Source organism: Patagioenas fasciata, chromosome 5 (assembly GCF_037038585.1).
Source record: "Patagioenas fasciata isolate bPatFas1 chromosome 5, bPatFas1.hap1, whole genome shotgun sequence".
NCBI lineage: Eukaryota > Metazoa > Chordata > Aves > Columbiformes > Columbidae > Patagioenas > Patagioenas fasciata.
Genome location: NC_092524.1, coordinates 67694758 through 67716855, shown reverse-complemented (window position 1 = coordinate 67716855; position 22098 = coordinate 67694758). Strand labels below are relative to the sequence as shown.

At 45.0% G+C, this 22098-nt stretch overlaps 1 protein-coding gene across 12 annotated transcripts in view; it reads right to left on the bottom strand.

The window, feature by feature from the left end:
* The window catches only part of KTN1 (kinectin 1), an 83746-nt gene that overhangs the window by 29124 nt on the left and 32524 nt on the right, over nt 1-22098 (bottom strand). For 10 of the 12 annotated variants that reach the window (XM_065838560.2, XM_065838565.2, XM_071809810.1 and 7 more), the window contains exons 6-20: nt 20101-20217; nt 16760-16900; nt 13988-14094; nt 11920-12052; nt 10890-10977; nt 10419-10585; nt 8674-8742; nt 6875-6912; nt 6187-6277; nt 5827-5895; nt 5363-5400; nt 5155-5245; nt 2340-2408; nt 1069-1103; nt 846-936 (exon numbers count right to left, since the gene is read on the bottom strand). In XM_065838560.2, coding sequence (XP_065694632.1) covers nt 846-936; nt 1069-1103; nt 2340-2408; nt 5155-5245; nt 5363-5400; nt 5827-5895; nt 6187-6277; nt 6875-6912; nt 8674-8742; nt 10419-10585; nt 10890-10977; nt 11920-12052; nt 13988-14094; nt 16760-16900; nt 20101-20217 — 1344 coding nt within the window. The remainder of the gene's footprint in view (nt 1-845; nt 937-1068; nt 1104-2339; nt 2409-5154; nt 5246-5362; nt 5401-5826; nt 5896-6186; nt 6278-6874; nt 6913-8673; nt 8743-10418; nt 10586-10889; nt 10978-11919; nt 12053-13987; nt 14095-16759; nt 16901-20100; nt 20218-22098) is intronic. The other 2 variants (XM_065838563.2, XM_065838570.2) reach the window with 1 other exon arrangement.

Sequence of the window (22098 nt, the reverse complement as noted above, 5' to 3'; positions counted from 1 at the left end):
TTAAGCTTGATGAAAAAGTCATTTTGTTTAGAACAAGTGAAAGAATTTGAAAGTTTGAAAGAGACCCCCTCCCTGCAGCAGTTGCAGCCAAAGTATTCAATGGACTAATTATTCATTAGAGACAATTTGGGGTGGACTTCAATCTATATATAGGAAGCTGGAGTCCAGGGAAACATCAAGGCAATGTCCTCACATCTTTGGCTGGTTAGTAATGGGACGGTTTCACAGTGTGCAACCCCACCCCAGCACAGGGGTCTCAGCGATGCACTTGGAATTTCGGGACATTAAGAAAGTGAGAACGGTCTTGGCTACACCCAGGACAGTTTTCAGCAAAGCCCAGCTGAAAACAGATAGGGATATTTGTATTGCCTTTCCAGATCACTCATCCTTATCTTCTTTACAAGCAGAACAGGAAGGATCTTCAGCATCACCCCAGAAGCGTCACTAGTCTATGATCTATTCAGTCCTTCTGATCACCAAGTAGGCAAAGAGATGCAAGAGCCCCATACCGCCAAGCTTTTACAAAATACCCTTTCCTAAAGACTGATTTGTTGCAGATTAGGCCAAGCATCCAGCTCTGGATATGTACTCACATTATTCCAAAAGACACTCGGTAAAAATCCTAGTAAAACCTGCTCCAGACTAAGCAGAGAGAAGCACTTACTGTACACCATCAATGCTCACGCTTAGTCTATCTTACCAAAAAGGTTTTAACCTTGTCTTCGCGAGATGCTTTTCCTATTCAAAGGGAACGATCTCAAACTGCACTATGAGCACTCAAACATACACTTTGCACAAGGGTACTTAATCGCTACTTTGCCATAAAGAATAATGAGGTATTTTACCTTCAGCTCCTCCTCCTTATTAGCCACTTGTATGAGTCCTGCCTCAAGCAGCTCTTCAACTGTCTTGATTTTATCATCTCTCTCTCTCACACTGAGAAATCAAGAGTATTAGGAAAAAAGAGTTAATCTCTGACGGAAGTTTAGTTATCAACAATAACCCTTCTCCCCCCCAAAAAATGGATCTTTCCTTTAGTTTCTGATTCAAAAGAAGAAAGTTTCTTACCTTCTTTCCATCTGCTCTAACACGTCTTTGTTCGCCTATAAAAAAACACAATAGGGTGAGCATTAGTTGGATCAATAATGGTTTAGGATTTTAAGCAAATAACTGAAGAGCATCAGGTGAACTAGAAAGGAAAATAAAATAGGAGCAGAATGGCATGTGTGTCTAATATTGATGCTGGAAAGACGTCACTCTTTTAAGGGAGGTACAGATGCAGCCCAAATGCCTCCATGATTTTATACTGGTGGACTACAGGAGTTCTGGTGACCAGACGCTGTGGGACACAGGATCCCAGTGATCCTATGGACTGCCAAGCACCATGCGGCATATAATCCATATACCAGCCAGCTCAGTACCTGAAAAATGTGACTCTTCTGAGCATTTATTGCAACCACAAGCTCCACTCGAGGCTCAGTTGGAGCATTTATGATTTCTCGACGCCACCACGTTGTGAGAGACCACATACACCAGCTACCAAGCAAAATCAGCCCCACTTTTTCAGATAGGACACTAAATCAGCCAAACCCAGGAGAATAAGGCTGCAAATCTGGTTCTCCACCAGAAGAAAGGAAGCCACTCCAGACAGGGAGATGCTGACGAGCAGACACCAGTGCAGCAAAGGAAATAAGTTTCCTGTCCTGCAAGTCTTTTTTCCAGCATTTCAGGAAGTTTTCTCATTCCACAATGGTACGAAGCCGGGGGTGTTCAAAAGAGCTCCCTCTCACAAGCAACACTCACAGAGGAGATGGGGCTGAGCAACACAACAGCTTTGAACCTTCAGCATCAGACAGGCTGCAGCGGTTGTGCCATGGGCAAAAGTAGAGGAGGGACAAAAGACATCACGATGCAAATAGTCTTTCCATTCCTTAAGTCTGTTCTTTGGTTACTACATTCATTCCAGGATGGAAGGAAACAACTCAAGATTTCACTCTGTTCTCCCCACAGCCCAGTAAGAGCCCCCTCCCCTAGAAAGGTTGATTTTTCATGAGATTTATTCCAGAAAATTGCTGATAAAAGTGGGAGAGATTGCAGAAGTGAGTTCTTGCTTGTGTTAAGCCAGCGTTCTTCAAGGGAATAAAATCCATATTCTGTTTGGACACTCCTGACTAGGTCTAAAGGACAGACACAACTGTCTCAAACCCTCCATGGAAAACACCTAAAAAGCCACAGGTTTTGACACCAACCAGCTGAGCCTAGGAGCAGCTTAAGAAAAAAATACCCAAGTTGAAAAGAACAGAAGATATTTGAAACAACCTCAGCAACCCCAGCTATACCTGCTCAGACAGGAGAGACTGCAGCTTCTGAACTTCTGCCTGCAGAGCCGTGTTCTGCTCCTCGAGAACCTGGAAGGAAATTTAAACATTATATCAGTTCAGAACTGCAAACTCCAAGTACAGCATTTTCATTTTGGCCATGAGGTAACTAAACAGCGCAGAAGTCATTCCAGTGAGTTCTTTGGAAGCCACAAGACTACAAAGAGTCTTTCCCCTTCTTTCTCGCTTTTCTGTATTAATACTTTTGTCTGTATGTCCCCATGGAACATTCAGCTGTTACCATCTTCATTCCCTAGTGGAGGATCAGACAGTAACAAGTGTGAGAGGCAAGAGAAACTGCATTTTCTTCCTAAAGCAGCATCAACATCATGTCAAGATTTGGTCACTGCCTCTTAGAGAGCACAGGATCACCTCTGCAGTTCTCTTCAGTTGCCTTTATGCTCTCTGGATATTTCCCTCTTTATGCTGTCTGGATTCCTCATACATATTTTAAAATCCTCCTTGATTACTGCTTTTTGGTTTACAAAGTGTCTTTAAAGACCTGGTAGGTGTTCTACAAAAGTAAGAAGCAGGACATGTGGTCTGTGCTTCAGACCCAAAGCCTTACAAGGGCAACACAAGCAGGAAGGTAGAACAAAGGTGACTATTAAAATAATTGCTCTGGATTGAACCTGGCTTCTTTCTTTTGTGTGCATGGGAAAAAAAGGAGCACTTCCTCAGGTGGAAACATTTGGTACAGAGTTGGTCTGGCTTATGTCTGGGATCAAAGACAGGAGGAAGGAAAGACCAGAAGGAGATACAAGATTCATGCTGAGAGTATTCTATGGATTTCCACAGTATCATGATGATGACAATACGTGTTCAGTTCCCTGTTCACTTCCCAAGAATTGCTAGAATTGCCCCTCGCTGATGTTTGCATTACTCAGCACAGTTGACTTCAGTCGTTTTCCCAGCTAACAGTTACTGTAAAAACCATCGCTCTAAGGAAGTTCAGATCTATTCCCTCCTGGGATTCATTTTCACCATTTCACCTGCCATTTTAAAACGTTCCCCCACGCTGAAACCCCTGAGAATGTCACTAGCTTGGGAGTCACAGACTTACCCAAACCTCAACCTCAATGGACTCCCCAGATTGTTTATGCACCCACCTCACTGAAGAATCATCAACAGCTTTATTACAAAAATCAACTTACACTGGACTTTGTTTCCTGTTCTATCAACTGAGCTAAACTTCTCTCATTCTCTGACAGCTTAGAGGAACTACAGAGCCTTGCAAGGGACTCTCATCAAATCCTCTTTCAAAGTGCCACTTCACAGAACCTCACAGACTGGTTGTGGTTGAAGGGACCTCTGGAGATCCCCCAGTCCAACCCCCCTGCTCACGCAGGGTCCCAGAGCAGATCACACAGGTGGGTCCAGGTGGGTTTGAATGGCTCAGAGAAGGAGACTCCACACCCGCTCTGGGCAGCCTGGGCCAGGCTCTGGCACCTCCCAGCAATGAAGTTTCTCCTCATGTTCACATGGAGCCTCCTGTGTTTCAGTCTGTGCCCAGTGCCCCTCACCCTGGCGTTGGGCACCACTGAACAGAGCCTGGTCCATCCTCTGACACCCACCCTGAGATATTGATCCCATTGATCAGATCCCTCTCAGCTTCTCTTCTCCAGCTGAACAGCCCCAGCTCTCTCAGTGTCTCCTCATCACAAAGATGCTCCAGACCCTTCAGCATCTTTGTGTCCCTCCCATGGACTCTCCCCAGTAATTCCTTGTCCTCCTTATACTGGGGAGCCCAGAACTGGACACACAGCTCCAGATGTGGCCTCACCAGAGCAGAGGGGCAGGACAACCTCTCTTGACCTGCTGGTCCCACTTTTCCTAATGCATCCCAGGTACCCTCAGCCTTCTTGGCCACAAGGGCACATTGCTGGTTCATGGTCAACCTGTTGTCAAGCAGAACTCCCAGGTCTTTCTTTGCGATGCTGCTTTAATATGTGAATCAAGTTTACTACGTGCTTGCTGATGCCTCCAAAGAGCTCCAGGAGACCCACAAGGCATGGCTGCCCCTCCAAACCACGCTGCCTCTGACATTCTGAGATTCAGACAGATTTTCACCAGGAACATCAGAAGAACAGCAGCACCCAAAATGAGCTTTAAAGGAGTTAAAAAGAGAGTAAATTCCCTCCTCAGGAAGCAGGTCTATTCCCAACAGCCAAAGTACACAATAAAAAGCCTAAAGTGGCAGAGGGCAAGGAGGATTTAAACTGCCTTCTGCATACACTGTCTAGAAACAAGGAGCAGCTGTGCTGTGCAGAACCCAGACCTCAGCACAAAAGGCTCTGGCAATTTAACTGCAGCCTTATGAGAAACAATTGGGAAGCTGGCAGGAGAAAAATAAACGTTTTTACATCTACTTTAACGGGAAGAAAAGAAAAAAGACCCAACAGCAAGATAACCCAAGAAAAGGCTCACTCCAAGGCCTTGGAAGTGGTATTAGAAGGCGAAATGTAGGCAAGAATCACAATAGCTTTTACTGAACTGCCTCTTCTTCCAGATCTCAAAGACCTCACTCTTCACAAGTGCAGACACCGCACTTAACTTGTGTTACCCCCACCTCTTACCCTGCTGCACAGTCTGTTGCCACTACTGTGACATCCCCCATCGCTCTTCCCTTGCAAACAGAATACTGTGATTGATCCTAACACCCAGAAGTAGGTTCTATTTTACAAATGAACATTCAGTTCTATGAACCACTCCACAACCTCCCAAGCCTCAAAAACTTGGTGTAAACAAGCACAAGAATAGCTATTCTGTATCTTACCTTGAACTCGTCTTTTGTGTTTGAAATCTGAGCAAGTTCTTCTCGCAGCTGATCTTCAAGAGTTCTTATTTTGTCATCTTTGATGTGAATGCTGAGACAGAGCAGAACAGTTAAATACATTTTCCCATCCAAGCCTTACAAAAAGCATCGTTTCAAAGCAACAAAAAAGACTGACAAACGTTGTTTATCAAATCCCAGAGCTATTTACCTTTTCTGTATCCTTTCCAGCTCATGTGCAGCAGCAGCCTAGATATAAAGAGGATTAACACAGACTTAGGAGACATCACATGATTCAATCAACCTTTCAATCCACAATATTAAAGAGCTACAACAAGTCATTTAGTGTCTCAGCACATGACTCACCAAGAGTGGAAGGGGTAAGCTTGTCTTCGTGCACTTTACAAAAAGCAATATATACCAAGCAAGCATGTAGTTACACAAATGGAAGATCTCAAAGAGATGCATTTGACAGTCAGAATTATCTCTAATTAAACACTATTTCCACCTCTGTAATGAACAGGCCACATAGCAGTAACCTAGGGGCAGCATCTCACATCTTTAATGTGCTTAAGCACAGCTCACTTAAAGCCAATGGATCTGCATTTGCATTTATGACAGAAAAGATAGTGGGAAGGGAGTAAAATTCAATATTTCATGAAACAATTACGTCACCTGCTCATTTGTCAGAGCCTGTAACTTCTGTACTTCTGATTTCAGGGACAGGTTCATATTCTGCAAGACCTGAAGGAAGGAGATAGATAAATAAATATATTTGCATCTTGCACAGCGACAGTATTTCCATTAAGTTCACTCTCCAGTGCAAAGTATTTCAGGTTATTTTTTGAAGGACTCTAAACATAACAGCAAGGAACAACACCAAGGTTTCTTATCAACAGTTTCCCAACATCAAAGCATTGCCCTGGCCCAGCTGAAAGAGCTGCTTCTAGACCCAAAAGCAGCAGCTTCATTTTGTACCTGCAGCCAGGGAGCCTCTCCCTCTATCAGCTGCATTTACACATGTTTCTATTATACCTTGAGCTCTTCTTCCTTGCTGGTTAAGTTGGCATGTTCATTGCTTAATGAGTCCTCCATCTGCTTTATCTGTTTGTCCTTTTCCGCAATCCTGCACAAATGAGAAACAATGACATTTTAGTCGTACTAAAAGGTCCTGGATGCAAGCGGCACATGAAGCATCAGGCTAAACACAAAATACACGCTGGCCCTTCAGTCCAGCCCCTACTCTAAATCCTGCTGACAGCACACTTTGGGTCCCAAAACTTTCCCATCCGTTTTAAATGCAGTTTGCTTGCCAAAAAATTTATGAGACGTTCCCTAGCTTTGAAACACAACCATCACCCCAACTCCCAAAGGGAGAAATCTCCTGGCACAGTCATATAAGCCCAAATATTAACAGTTCTTGATGGTCACGCACATTCCTGCGCTGATCCCTGCACATAGGCAGCGGTAACAAGAAAGACGCTCCTTCCGTGTCGCGTATAGAGCCACGTACAGACTGCAAACCTAAGTACAGACAAGGAAGGGAAACCCACAGGAAGCCGTTTCCCAGCTCCTAAGTCAATCTCAGTGAACATTTAAAAGCAGGGACGGCAATGTTTCCTTCACCGGTCCCTCCCGTACGCGCCACACGTGCACGGAGGAAAGGCGGCACGTGTTAAAAGCCGGTCACAGCTCCCAAATACCAGACTAAACAAATGCTCACACTTTGTGTAGTTCTTCTGCCAGGACTGAAGCCGAGGTCTGCAGAAGGAAAAAGAACAAAAAAGAAACAGCTGAAAGTAAAGCAAGTCAAAGAATGCTCATCTACAGTGAGCCAGGAGTAGCATTTGTAAGATTTGTCTAGTTATTTTAAACTGGCACAGGACAATTCCAACTATTTCCTGGCTAAGGAACATTGAGGGAATACCAGCACATACCCACATCCCTTCTGCTTTGTACTAAGGGAAAAACAAACCATCTGATTTGCTCTTTACCAGATTCAAACAAACCACGGGGATCACCAGCACTTGTCTCCCAAGGATCAAGTGCTTTACGGGACGTTCTGCTGACAAACCACTCAATTTAAAACAAAGAAAACCCCACCAAACCCTTGCACAGTGGATCAGGACTTGAATTAGTCACAGAAACAGCAGCATAAAACCAGAAAGAGTCATTTTTGCACCCTGGAAAAAAGCCTGTTCCTACGTGGTCACCCACAATGGGGCAGGAGAGACCTGACACATTGGTTATCAAAGCATTCAGGGACATCTGCAGACTATTTCACATCCACTTTGGTAGCAGCTGTTGCAGAACATCCCTACTCATTTGTGCTTCACACACATGGGTCTCCCTCCTTACCCAGCTTTACCCTCCCTCAAAATCCAGCATCTTGCAGAGCTTGTGCCCATGGGATCCGACAGCAACTCTTTGAGCACCTTATCCAGATCAGACCATAGGGAACAGCATCAGGGGTGTCCTTAAACAGTTTCATCAACCCCCATGTCCCAAGCGGTCTCCAGTCCATCCTCGCTTCCCCAAAGTGTTATTTTCACACCCACTGGCCACGGTGGAAAAATGGGTTTTCATGGCCAGCGGGGAAAGCACACAACTTCTTGTGTAACCCAGAGCAAAATAAGGGACATTTCCCTGGGGATTTATTTTCAAAGCCCTTTTAAAGAACTAGGGAAAGAGGAGCAGGTCATGAAGATGCTGTAAATCCAGAGTGTCGTCTTCTTCACGACTCTTCCCACTCAAAGGGTTAAAGCACCAAACCGTTCAAAGCAAGCCAGGCGATGCATTTTCAATCTGATGTTGAATTTAATCAAACTACATCCAGCAGGTCCATGATAAAAAGCAGGACCCGACAGCCTGCATTTGTACCCACAGAAGGGACGGCCTGTCTGAGCTGATTTCTGTGACCCAGTTCTACACAGAAGCGACTTCGGTAACTGAGGTTTTACATGGTGTTTACAACAGAAATAACTTTTCAAACAAACTAGCCAAACTGAGATTTCAGACATTGAAAGAATGGAGAACGGCATTGTGCAGGTTCAGTGGGTTTTCAGTGGGTTTGTTTTGGTGTTTTTATAAGTTTTCATTCTGTAGAGCAATCACCACTGCAATGAGCAAACAGCTTTATATGAGAGCTACCGTAAGACGCTGTTTCTCAACCCAAGGGAAAAGCAGGATCAGACAGTTCACAGGACTGCAAAAAGACCAAAGAACCACAAGACAGAATTGGACACATGCAAAGCTACAGAAAACAAACATTCAAAATGTATTCTACCCTTTGGTTACAAATGAAAGCCACTACAGAAGAAAGTAAGTGGATTTTTCCCCCAAACAGACAGCAGAAGTTTAAGTTTTAAACCAGTTTAAGAAACATCAGAAAAGAAGATGCTAACAAGTCTTTGCTGTCAGCATTACATTTCATATCCAGCTACCAAAAAAAACCCCACAACTGATTTTTATCGAAAGTTCACAATTCAAGGCTACAAAAGAAAGTCTGAGAAGATGCTGTACCTGGGCTGCCATTTGTGAATGAAACTTCTGAAGCTGAGCATTCAAAGCATCATTCTGCTCTATCAGCTCCTTGTAAGAGAGGACAGAAAGAAAAGCAGGCTGAGATGTGCGGCTAGTCGACTTGTGCTAGGATTAGCTCTTAGCCATGATTACGTTAGTAAGAACAGTTTAGCATTTACATGTCAGACACTTTTCAAAGATGCTATTTGTCTCCCCACTAAGATCAACCAGTTTGAGTAGAAGCACAAGAACCTGTTCTGTATCAAGAAACAAATATTCCCTGCCCCACTCCACACCATTTGGTTTCCCTCACACCCTCAAGAGCTGTGTCCACGCTGCCTATCACCACTGCATGCCAGGAGATCACTCCAGAAGAGCTCACACCAACGAAGGTACGCGGCTGCTCTTCCAGGGTGTTCCCCAGGCCACAGGATCATTCCACACCTTGGGACATTGCCTCAGTCAGCACGTTTTCCTGAATCGCCCAAAGCGCTTCTCAGGTCTGAAGTGGTCCCAGATCTCCTCACAGCATCACACACAAGGTCTCACTTCATAAATTAGAGAATCACAGAGCGGCTGGGGTTGAAGGGACCTCTGGAGATCCCCCAGTCCAACCCCTGCTCAAGCAGGGTCCCAGAGCAGATCACACAGGTGGGTCCAGGCGGGTTTGAATGTCTCAGAGAAGGAGACTCCACACCCGCTCTGGGCAGCCTGGGCCAGGCTCTGGCACCTCCCAGCAAAAAAGTTTCTGCTCATGTTCACATGGACCCTCCTGTGTTTCAGTCTGTGCCCGCTGCCCCTCACCCTGTCACTGGGCACCACTGAACAGTCTGGTCCATCCTCTGACACCCACCCTGAGATATTGATCAGCATTGATCAGATCCCTCTCAGCTTCTCTTCTCCAGCTGCACAGCCCCAGCTCTCTCAGTGTCTCCTCATCAGAAAGATGCTCCAGACACCTGATCATCTTCACAGCCCTCTGCTGGACTCCCTCCAGTAATTCCTTATCCTTCTTAAACTGGGGAGCCCATAAAACAAAGACCACATGCTGCCACAGGAAGGGTAATGAATGTCCCCCTGGGCCAGGGGACTCTGGCCACTGCCCATAGACACTGTTCCAGCTTTGCTCCTGAAAGCATTTGCAGTTAATTTTGGGCAGGAACTGCCTTTCCAAATATTTGCCTTGGTGTTAGCGTCTGGTCCTGCTGGCAGCTGGGGCTCCCTCCTCTGCTCACTGCTGCGCAAAGCTGAACTCTCCCAGGCTCTGGCACCTCCCAGCAAAGAAGTTTCTCCTCATGTTCACATGGAACCTCCTATGTTTCAGTCTCTGCCCGTTGCCCCTCACCCTGTCATTGGGCACCACTGCACGGAGTCTGGTCCATCCTCTGACACCCACCCTGAGATATTGATCAGCATTGATCAGATCCCTCTCAGCTTCTCTTCTCCAGCTGAACAGCCCCAGCTCTCTCAGTGTCTCCTCATCACAAAGATGCTCCAGACCCCTCAGCATCTTTGTGTCCCTCCCATGGACTCTCTCCAGTAATTCCTTGTCCTCCTTATACTGAGGAGCCCAGAACCAGACACAGAATTTCAGTTGCCAGATGACAGACTGGCACAGTTTCCTCATCCTTTTTCCAGTGGGAAACCTTTACAAAAGCAGCATTTCAAGGATATTACTGTGTTTATGTTGGCACCAAGTAGGAGGAAAAAAAACCCAAATTCTTAAGATACTTGAGCAATAGTACCTGCACCTGCATTTGCATGGAGTCCTCCGCAGAAGCTCTCTTTTGTTCAGCCTCCATTAACTGCAGCATCCTCTGCTCCAGCTGCTGCTTTGACACCATTGTATCAGTAAGTTTACTGTGCAAGCTCTGGATTTCATTGTCTTTGGCCACAAGCTTATTCTGCACATCTGTAGCAGAAATGTCAGGGTTTTAATTCAGAAGTAAATATTTCACTTTTGGGGAAGTAACTTTCACTGTAAACAGGGAGGTTGATTAGAAGCCTCATTCCAGCAAGCAAGGTTCAGCTCTCTCATCAGCATTCAGACTAACTGGTATCACAACATATTATTTCCCCAGGGTGCTGAAGCCATAATGACTTCACCTGAGCTTTGTTTAAGCCATTTATTCGATAATGTTTCTTTTTAAAAAAAACCAAATAGCAACAGCCAAATCACTGCACTAAGCATTACTTGGGAATTTTGTAATACGTGCCTTGCTGCGCTGCTTCGTGTTCTGCTGTTCTTTTCCTGAGATAAGCCTGGATTTCTTCCCATCTTCTCTCTGCTTCCTGCTGCTGGACCTTCACAGTGAGAGAGAGTCGGTGAAAAGACATCTAACCTTTATTTTTGAAACATTCACAGTGCATCTCTTTGGTGCTATCACCAAAACATAAGGCAATGAAGTAAAGTTGTTTTTTGCTTCCATTAGGGCACATCAGAGAGACAGAGAGCCCTGTAATCCGCCTCCTAGAGTAGTTTAGCTTATTAATTTGAAAGGCAAATTGTGAACTAGATTTCCTTATAGGCTCTTAACAAGATGGTTTCTGTAATATGGAAGTGTAGCATCTTTGCCCTGCAAGTTTAGAATTAACACAAGAAGTCAGACTAACCAAGCATCACAAAAAATCTGCATCTAGTAATGAGAATGCGTCTCAACTCCAGATACCAACCCACAAGGGCTGGAGACTGGGAGAACTTCTGGTACTTAAGACTTAATTGCAAATATGAAAAAAGTAATGAGATATGCACTGGTGTTCTCACCTGAAAACACTATGTTTCTTCTAGAAAAAACAAAAGTATTAGTACAGAAGAGCTTTTCTTCCAAAGAAAAGGAGAGAGATGCACCTAGGAGCCAGATTCTTCAAAATATAGGTCTACTTAAAAACGTAAAGATATATACATCATTTAAAAGAAAATAAACAAGGACAATGCCATCTGGATGAATTACACCAATATCAAATCCTGCTGGAACTGTAAGTTCATAGTAAACAAAGTTCAACATCACCAGTTAAGCTTTTATAAGCATATTTACCTGGAAGAGTAAGTGTCACTTCATAGAGTGGTTTGCAATCACTCAAAACCCCAAGTACCGAACAAAAACATTCAATAAGCCCATAGGCTGGCTCAGCCTATCTGAAAATAGATACTTGCACATCTGAAGAAGTCAGAGAGACTTAGTGGCCAGGGACACGGCTGAAGTGACTCTCAGGTATGACTAGACAGGCAGAGAAAACCCAAATCACCTTGAGCTGAGCAACCGCCTGCTCCGCGTTCTTCTTCTGCAGCTCCTCCTGCTGCAGTTTGCTGCTCTTCTCCCCCAGCTCATTCACCAACCTGGCATAATCCTGGCGCAGCTTGTTCAGTTCAGCCGACTGCCTAAAAATACACATTTACACACCTCGGGTTTTTGTTTGCTTGGTTTTTCCCCAAGAAGCATAGGCTAAAACAACAGCTACTCAAATATTAACACTAAGTCCTATATTTGCAGCCAGAGGGTTGTGCTGGGTGTCTTGCGTTGGTTGGTTGTTGGTTTTATTTTTTTTTTTCTTTTTGCTTGGTTTGTTTTCTTTTTTTCCCCCTACACTGCCTCATTCTAGGAAAAGGAACAACCCCAGGTTCCAGTATAAGTTGGGGAATGACCTATTAGAGAGCAGTGTAGAGGAAAGGGACCTGGGGACAGCAGGGTGAGCATGAGCCAGCACTGGGCCCTTGTGGCCAGGAAGCCAATGGTACCTGGGGTGGGTTAGAAGGGGGTGGTCAGTAGGTCAGAGAGGTTCTCCTGCCCCTCTGCTCTGCCCTGGGGAGACCACACCTGGAATCTTGTGTCCAGTTGTGGCCCCTCAGTTCCAGAAGGACAGGGAACTGCTGGAGAGAGTCCAGCGCAGCCACCAAGATGCTGAAGGGAGTGGAGCATCTCCCGTGTGAGGAAAGGCTGAGGGAGCTGGGGCTCTGGAGCTGGAGGAGACTGAGGGGGGACTCATTCCTGGGGATCAATATGGAAAGGGGGAGTGTCAGGAGGAGGGAGCCAGGCTCTTCTCGGTGACAACCAATGATAGCACAAGGGGTAATGGTTTCAAACTGGAACACAAGAGGTTCCACTTAAATTTGAGAAGAAACTTCTTCCTGGTGAGGGTGGCAGAGCCTGGCCTAGGCTGCCCAGGGAGGTTGTGGAGTCTCCTTCTCTGCAGCCATTCAAACCCGCCTGGACACCTTCCTGTGGAACCTCAGCTGGGTGTTCCTGCTCCATAGGGGGATTGCACTGGATGAGCTTTCCAGGCCCCTTCCAACCCCTGGCATTCTGGGATTCTGTGACAGGATGAGGGTCAGGTACTCTTGGTCATCAGCAAAGCAGCTCCACCTCACCGAGTCAGAAACAAAAGGTCAGCAATAAGCCACAAACATCAGCTCCTTTAAAACATTTGCAAGCTGACCGGTATAATTTGGACAGGGTTGTATAAACTAGAGAGGCTCAGCAAAAGGAAAGGTCTTGCACAGAAATTCATATTCCTCTTTCCATAAAGGATTATTGATTTCAGACTTACTCAAGACTGTTCCTCCTGGACTGACTGCACACATCTCTTCAGACTACATGTTGCCTCCTGGCCTTGACTTATCTATTCACTTATGAAGGTACCTGGTGCACTCTCTCCTTAAGGAGAGAAGATGCATTTGTACAGCTTAAGGGAAGAATTTTAAAAGGCTCCTCCTTTGTGTCTAAGCAAATAAGATAAAAATAAAATGCTTTTTAAGTTGGCCTGAATTAAGGATTATTCAAGATAACCATCCAAGAGATAACGATGCTTCATTAGGACACCTAAATCAGGGTATCAGTGCCCTTCTCTGAGGACTCGTTATATCAGCCTACTCAGCAGGCAGATAAATCCAAGTGCCACTCCAGGGGTACCGTTAACTGCAGGGTATTGATTGTTTTTCTTATTGGAAGACTAATTTATAACTTTGAAGCTGTTGTCCTCCCAGCATCAGCATCTCTCCTAAAGCCCCAGGGGAATGGACACGTACCCTGCCAAAAAACACCAATCATGGCTGCTCACTTCCGCGCTTCCTTCTGTTAAAGCCTCAGCGCCCGCACTCTAAAAGCTCAGGTATCAAACTGATAAGAGATGATAATGTTTTGAAAGCCTTGACTCAACGCAAAATACAAATAGCTATGTCCCCCACCCAAAATAACCGTGTTTCTAGTTGAACCACAAATTCAGAGACAGCCAGGGAGACAGAAACAGGAGCAGAAGCCACAACAGCTCTTCAGGGAAGGCTGAAAACACACAGAGCTCCCAGTAGCTGCTGACGTACTTGCTCTCCATTTGGTTGGTGGAAGTACTGACAGCATCTCTCAGGATCCCGTTTTCCTGCTTCAGGTGGCTTATTTCTGCCTCCATCTGCTCACGGAGTTGCTGGAACTGATGGGGGAAAAAGATCAATTCCAATAAAGATTAAACTAATAAGCAATACCAAAAGAAAATAAACACACACAAAAAAACACACCCACACAAACCAGTAGGTATCACATTAGCTTAAATAAATAAAACTTAAGTTGATTTTTTTGGAGAGGGGCAGCTTTGCCTCCTTCCTCACATACCCACTCAGATTATACTATGCAACTTAGACCCTCTTACCTGAATAAAAGCATCTGTTTCCTTTCATACCAGCATATCAACTTGTGTATCAAGGTAATTTCTTGTTTTTAAATAGTACACAAGTGTTACTTCAGACACTGATTGCTCAGCTGAATAATTTAGATACCGGTCAATAACTGGGTATCATTAGATTATGCTTCTAACAGGAAATACATTAAATGCACTGTGGATTAACATTAGAAGTTTACAAAGCCTTTAAACAAAGCAGGGAAAGTATAAAATAACTAATAATACACAAATTAGAGAGTGTAAACTGCAAAAGGTTAGTCCTAATCTAATATCCTGAATTCAAGATTATGAAATGGATGCTTAATATGCTTTGATTGCATTTGATGCAATAATATGCTCTGATTGCACTTATTGCAATAATATGCTTTGATTGCATTTTTAACATGGTTCCAAACTGAGGCCGAAAGAAGCCTTGATAACCCAAGGTTGCTTCGGAGTAATGCAAACAAAATCAAAAGATGGGATTCAAAGGAAAAACTGGCTCTGCATATGCAGACGGCAGCATAGCTGCTCTTGCAGCCCAACAACCTGCTTTGAAAACCCCCCAGCACACAGAGCTGTAACGTTTTCTTCCTCTACCAGCACCACTTCGGAGATTTGGCTGCCCCTATTTCCAAGACTCAGATTCATCAAAAGGCTGACTCGCCAAGGAGGAGTTTTGTATATAAAAAAAACCAAACAAATGTTTGCATAACAACCACAGCAGGGTAGCCATCAATACACATCACAAGATGGTCTTGGTGCACTTGGGGAGTTTTTTCCATCCCCTTTGTGTTTTTAATGCCAAAATCCCAACAGAAGCAGGGCCACAAGCCCCGTATCAGCTTTGACAGAGAAGTTTGGGCTTCTCTGCAGTGCTACAGCACATCAGCAGAGGGAGCAGAACCAGAGCACAGGTTCCTCGGCGCATCCTTTCTCCAGCTTCGCCTGCGACACCAGCATCTGAGAGTCATCATAGAGAGCAGTGTAGGGGAAAGGGACCTGGGGGTCCTGGGGACAGCAGGGTGACCACGAGCCAGCACTGGGCCCTTGTGGCCAGGAAGGCCAATGGTACCTGGGGTGGGTTAGAAGGGGGTGGTCAGTAGGTCAGAGAGGTTCTCCTGCCCCTCTGCTCTGCCCTGGGGAGACCACACCTGGAATATTGTGTGCAGTTGTGGCCCCTCAGTTCCAGAAGGACAGGGAACTGCTGGAGAGAGTCCAGCGCAGCCACCAAGATGCTGAAGGGAGTGGAGCATCTCCCGTGGGAGGAAAGGCTGAGGGAGCTGGGGCTCTGGAGCTTGGAGGAAACTGAGGGGTGACCTCATTAATGGTGATCAATATGTAAAGGGTGAGTGTCAGGAGGATGGAGTCAGGCTCTTCTCAGTGACAACCAATGATAGCACAAGGGGCAATGGGTTCAAACTGGAACACAAGAGATTCTATTTAAGTACGAGAAGAAACTTGTTCCTGGTGAGGGTGTCAGAGCCTGGCCCAGGCTGCCCAGGGAGGTTGTGGAGTCTCCTTCTGTGCAGCCATTCAAACCCGCCTGGACACCTTCCTGTGGAACCTCAGCTGGGTGTTCCTGCTCCATGGGGGGATTGCACTGGATGAGCTTTCCAGGTCCCTTCCAACCCCTGACATTCTGGGATTCTGGGATCTGAGAGCCTCTTGTTAGATGTTCAAAGGAAATTATCTCCGCTCTGGAGAACATAGTTCTCCTCCAAAACTGCAGAGATGCTATTCTCCAAAGTGCCAAGGCAGAAGACACAGTACTAAACCTGTGTTTGATGCCATGACATTTATATAGGAAAAAAAAATACTAGAATGTCAAATCTAAGCACCACTCAAGTTGGTATAAAACGGGTCATTTTCCTTAGCAAACTTTAAGTCAAACTTTTTAAACTGATGAAATAACTCTTCTGAGGTTACTCCACACCAAAACTTGGGGAGAGAAAAACAAGGGTCTTAATGCAAGTGTCTGCCCTTCAGATATTTTCAGCAAAGCACTCTCCCAGACGATATTTTTTGCAGATTGCGTTATGTTGTCACTCTGCACTGTAATTTTTAAAAGTGAGATTTATCAGCTGGTAAATGATCATTAGCATTAGTAGCTCTACGAAGCTATTTCAATTAGATTTTACTCTTTAATTGGACGACATTTCAGCAGAATACCACAAAGGAAAAGTCATTAGAATCAGATATAGGCTGCACAGTACAAGTCTTTGACAGACTAGAGCAGAATTGCCTGTGCAAACACCTTGTCCTTCCCTCAAGCCAGGAAACCACCAGATTTTCCCAACCCACCCAGGCTCAGAGCAACCAGCAAAGCCCATTTCTGTGGGAGCAAACAAACGCCGCACCCTGGCTAAAGCAACGATTTCTTCGCATTGATCTGCTTGTGCACAAACTCCAACTCAAACCGTTCTGGTGAAGCCTTTACCTTTATCTTCATCTGCTGAGATTCTTGGTAGCTGACGTGTATTTTACTCTGGAAAGTGCCGTGCTCCTTTTCCAGCACGTTGATGCGCTCCCGCATTTTCGCCGTGAGCAAACCGTTCCTCTCCTTTTCTGCCACCAGCTCCTTGGGTGGGAAGTGAAAGGAGAAAGGGAAAGAAGTCAACTACTGGTCTTTTCTAGAGATAACTCAAGATATTGCAAGTGTGCATCAAACCCAAGTCAGCTTCAATCTTCACTCAGAGAAACTACAGCATTTGACCTGACCAGACTTCCAGCACCTATATGAAGATTTAGGATTGAATTATCCCATGACCCTATGAACATAATCACAATCAAAAACAAATTGATGGCATATTTACAGATTTTTAGATCCAGTCTGTTGACCATTGTCACAACACCTATACTATACAGCCACATTCTTTAGAATCCCATAGAAAGCACTTGGCACAAACACTGATTTTACTTCAGGACTTTAAAATTCCACACACCACTGATATTTGCAATAGCGTATTTATAATTGTAGAAAACCTTGACCTATCTTTCGATTTCTTGAATGCAAAACTGAGGTACTGGAAAGATGCAGAGGAGGGTGATGAGGTCACGAGAGGCTTGGAGCACAAGTCTTACGAGGAGTAGTTGAGGGAAATGGGGATAATTTCACATTTTTTCTTAAAAAAAAAAAAAAGGTTTTCCAATTTAAACACTGATCTCCTGTTGTCTCAGAAGAGCTGGAGTCTCATTGCTGTAGAGCTTGGCCAAATTACACAGAGTCCTAACAATAAAACCACAGATTCCACACAGAGCAGAGCTTTCATTTTCATCCCAAGTTTAGCAAAATGGAAGAACGCAGGTGAAAAACCGTGGCAAAACTACAGGGCATTGCCGAGCAAATAACTGCTTTGTAACAGGTTGCAAAGCCAACGGTTTTGCCACAGAAGATGGGTTATTAGTACCCAGCAACAGCCAGAGAAGCCCTGAATCCCACCAGCATGACACCACATTATAGCTTTCAAATGAAAATACACATTGCTATTTAGATTAATCATTTATTTGCTAGTAATTCAAGCCAGAGGCCTGAGAAATACATAGAGCTGCTCCTCTGCAATACAAATGTGCTTGCTGTAGCAAGCAAAAATATTAAGTGCAGCTTTCAGCAAGTTCCCATTGCAGAACAACGTATTTGTACCATCTAAGCTTCAGGTGTCTCCAGCTACACAGCTCCTTACAGTGCCAGGGAGCTTGGACATATAATTTAAATGTTCTAAATTATTAGACTGAATACCCTCCATCTCTTCAGAGCAATTATAGTGTTTTTTTTCCACATTCTAATTTAAATAAAAGCTCTTCTCTCTTTTAGCTCCAACTTACTAGCTTCAGGAGGCTGTTGGACCTGAATGAGAGCAGTGACAAGTTCAAGCCCACGTTCACAGAGGTCTTTAGAAACCTGTACACCAAAAGTTTTACATCGTATTTGCAGAAGTGGTTTAAACAGCTTGGCACAAAGCATTCTCCAAGTTGTATTTATATCTGCTAAGACGCAACAAAAATAAAGGCATCAGGATGCGTTCTGGTTTGTTTCCACCCCTCTGTCAGCTCGACCATCCATGTGCAGCCCTCGCTAACCCAGCCAAGGCCATGCCAGAGATCCTGAGATGATTAACTCACACCTAGCTTGTGTTTTGCCAAATACCTTCGTCAGGCACCTCCTGCTCTCATTTATCATCTCCCATCATCATCATCCAAGGTTGAGGGAGCTGGGGCTCTGGAGCTGGAGGAGAGGAGACTGAGGGGTGACCTCATTAATGTTTACAGATATATAAAGGGTGAGTGTCAGGAGGATGGAGCCAGGCTCTTCTCGGTGACAACCAATGGTAGGACAAGGGACAATGGGTATAAACTGGAACACGAGAGGTTCCACTTAAATATGAGAAGAAACTTCTTCATGGTGAGGGTGTCAGAGCCTGGCCCAGGCTGCCCAGGGAGGTTGTGGAGTCTCCTTCTGTGCAGCCATTCAAACCCGCCTGGACACCTTCCTGTGGAACCTCAGCTGCGTGTTCCTGCTCCATGGGGGGATTGCACTGGATGAGCTTTCCAGGTCCCTTCCAACACCTGACACTCTGGGATTCTGTGCGTGATGAATGTCCCTGAAGGAACATCTCTGCACCTCAAAGTCCCTCCATAGCTTTTGGCGGCGTTTTCAGCAAAACATGTTAATTACAAGATAAGAGCTTTTTCTCTTGTTTATCCTGATGCTTTAGCACTGCAGCAACTTTGCTTTTCCCATTTTCTCCCAGCTTTCAGGAACACCCATTTATTCCTCCTTCTCCCTTCCCTCCCCAATCTAGAATGGAAAAAACCCCCTACGGCCCCTATTTCTCTGCAGCTCCCACCTTGCCTCCACAAGCACCACTTGCAGATGTTTTTCCCCCAGTCACATCAGCACCTTCATACACTCCCTCTGCTCTTCACCAGTAGATACCTCTCCCCTTTCATCCTGCAATACTGAGCCAGAGTCTCTCTTTTCCCCACAAACACAAGTCTTTTCTCCCTACAGTTCCATACTGACTCTCCCAAACCTCTTGATCCCACCTGCAAATACAGACCTACCCGTGTCCGCTCCCTTCTTCCCATCTCATCTGCCAAGGCTCCCAAAACCCACGTTCCCCGGTAACTTTGCTCCCATCTTTTTGTGCTCAACTTCCGTCCCTGAGCCTAAAGCCTCCAGGCTTCCAAACCAGCCAAAACATAAAAATCCTCCCCTAGAAGAGTCTCCAATTCACTCCATATCCACCTCATCATTTCTTCTACCATAACTGCTTTCCTCCAAAACCTTCGTTAAAAACTTAAGTTTCATAAACTACTTTTGACAGCGGTGCATCAGCATCCCTCTAAGTCTAAAGCAATCAGAGCACTCCGTTCCTTCCTTCTTGAAGAAAACTGATGATTGTTGTGCCCAGAAGCACACAAGCATGTGAATGCTACCAAATTAAAACTATGATGCAGGAAAAGTTAATATTTGCATCTACAAAACCATATTACACTCATGAAAGAAGCGTTTTTAAAGTAATCTTTTGAAAGGAAAAACAATCTCGGCTTAAGTCTCAGTAAATGAACTGTGGAAAAACTACTGGAAAATAACCCTGCGTAAATACATTAATGGCATCATAAAACCAAACAGTGTCTCAGAAAGCTTTCCCAATAGAAAAAGATTCCACTTTTCAATTTATACTAAGCTCAGTAAACCAGCATTTGCTGGCTGCTCATTCTACAAGCTCCTGCTCCTCTCCCACAGCTCTCTACACATCTCAACCTCTCCATATGTACCTGGGTAAGCTGCTTGCACTGCTCCTTCGCAACGGCTGCCTCCTCCTTCATCGCGGCGAGCATCTTCTCTTTGTCTTGTAGCTGATGGGCGGCTGCAGCCGACTCAGCCTTGCTAGCCTGAAGAAAAAGCACATACAAATGATCATACATGCCAGAAGAACCTGCATAGCACACTAGCAGGCAGCAGAGTAAGCCTGAGAGGAAGAAACGGCCTCAAACCCTCCGTCTGTGCGGTGTACGTGGCACCGCCAGTACCCAGTTCTGCTGCTAATGGATCCTGCAGCGCCGATTTCATTAGCCGAGCAAACGCATTTCGAAATGCACTGAAACCAATTAAGAGAATAAATGGGCTCTTTAGGTGCTTCTGTGCTGGAAGAAGTGGCACTGGGGAAAAGAAAGAACGGCCATTAAGAGAAATAAAGGGAAAAGATGCAGAGATGCTGAATCACTCAATAATTGAGGTTGGAAGCGACTCCAAGATCACCTGGTCCAACCCATACTCAATAAACGTACAACCCAACTCACACTGTAACTACAAACGATCTCTTGAAATACCTCACAATTAAGTTTCTGCTGGCACACAGACACACAAAGGTTGAGATACTACAGGGAACCGAACCAGAAGAACCATCCCCATGGTCCTGCCGCTTGCACGCTGCTCCTAAAATGAAATAACTGTGGGAAAGGGGAAACCTCAAATTTGCACTCGGACTTCACTCGAGTCTGATAACTGAAGCAGCAAAGTGGAGCATCAGCCCCATAAACCCGCTATAAATTTGTCTGGAAGTGCTCCCTTAACGGTATTGTACCGCATACACGCACAAAACACATTATCAATGTCTTGCATGAGCTAATGATAGGAGAATAATCACATTTCCATCTACAGAAACCTATATTTTTTGGTTTTATACAAACCTAGAAACCCACTTTGATCCTTGATATTTACCTTTAAAACAAAATACTCCTAAAAATAGTAGAGCAAGCAAGCTGGCTGATGTTCTGAATAAAGCAAGGGATAACACTGCAAGTGTACTACTACATGGTTTTCAGTCAAGCACTGCAACAAGGGCCCAGAGAGGCAGTGAAATCTGTGTCCTTAGGTTTTCAAGGCACAATGGGACAAATCCCTGAGTAGCTTGCTCCAAATTCACCGTTGACCCTGTTTTGAGCAGGTGGTCGGACTGCACAGCCTCCTGACGCCCCTTCCAACCCTAATTACATGATACGCTACTACACTGCGTTAACTGAATTGACACATACCCAGTTCTGCATTTCTGCCTGGGTTTCGTATCTGCAGAAGAATTCTGAATTGCAAGACTTCAAGTGTGACGAAACAGGATGCTACAAGCACTAAATGACAATTTTAATGAGTCACAGGAGGGAGGAACAGATATTGGTGGTCACCATTCTCTCCTGACTTAGTACAAAGATTATAAAGGAACAGGTTGCCCAGAAGGGTTGTGTAGTCTCAGCCCATGAAGGTCTCAAGCCAGAGCTGGGTTGACCTCAGAGCTGGCCCTGCTTTGAGTAGGAGGTTCAACTACAGATCCTGATGTCCCTTCCAAATCAGAATTGTCCTACAATCCTACAAAAAAATATCCAAAGAAGTCAGCAGACTAAAATGTACACATTTACAAGAGGTAGACACTTGCAAAACACCAATTAGCTGGTTGTGCACACAGCCACGGCATCTTTTTCCCAATTTCTGCTATAGTTTAACACCCACGCCGACACACATCCACCAGCTGCTGCCCTGCGTTATACACCGTATTCTCTGTGGTTATGTCTGCCCTTTACGAGCGGTCAAAAGCCATCAGCCCATCTCACCGGCCCATGGGATGGCAGATGGCAGCACGCAGATGCTGACAATCGCTTTCTGCATGCAAAGCAAGCACAGACCAGCTGGAAAAAAAAGAGTCCTCCAAACATAGAATGCAGAAATCGCAGCAGAATATTGATATAGCCAATTCGACAGCATCTCTCCTAATTTCTACCTAT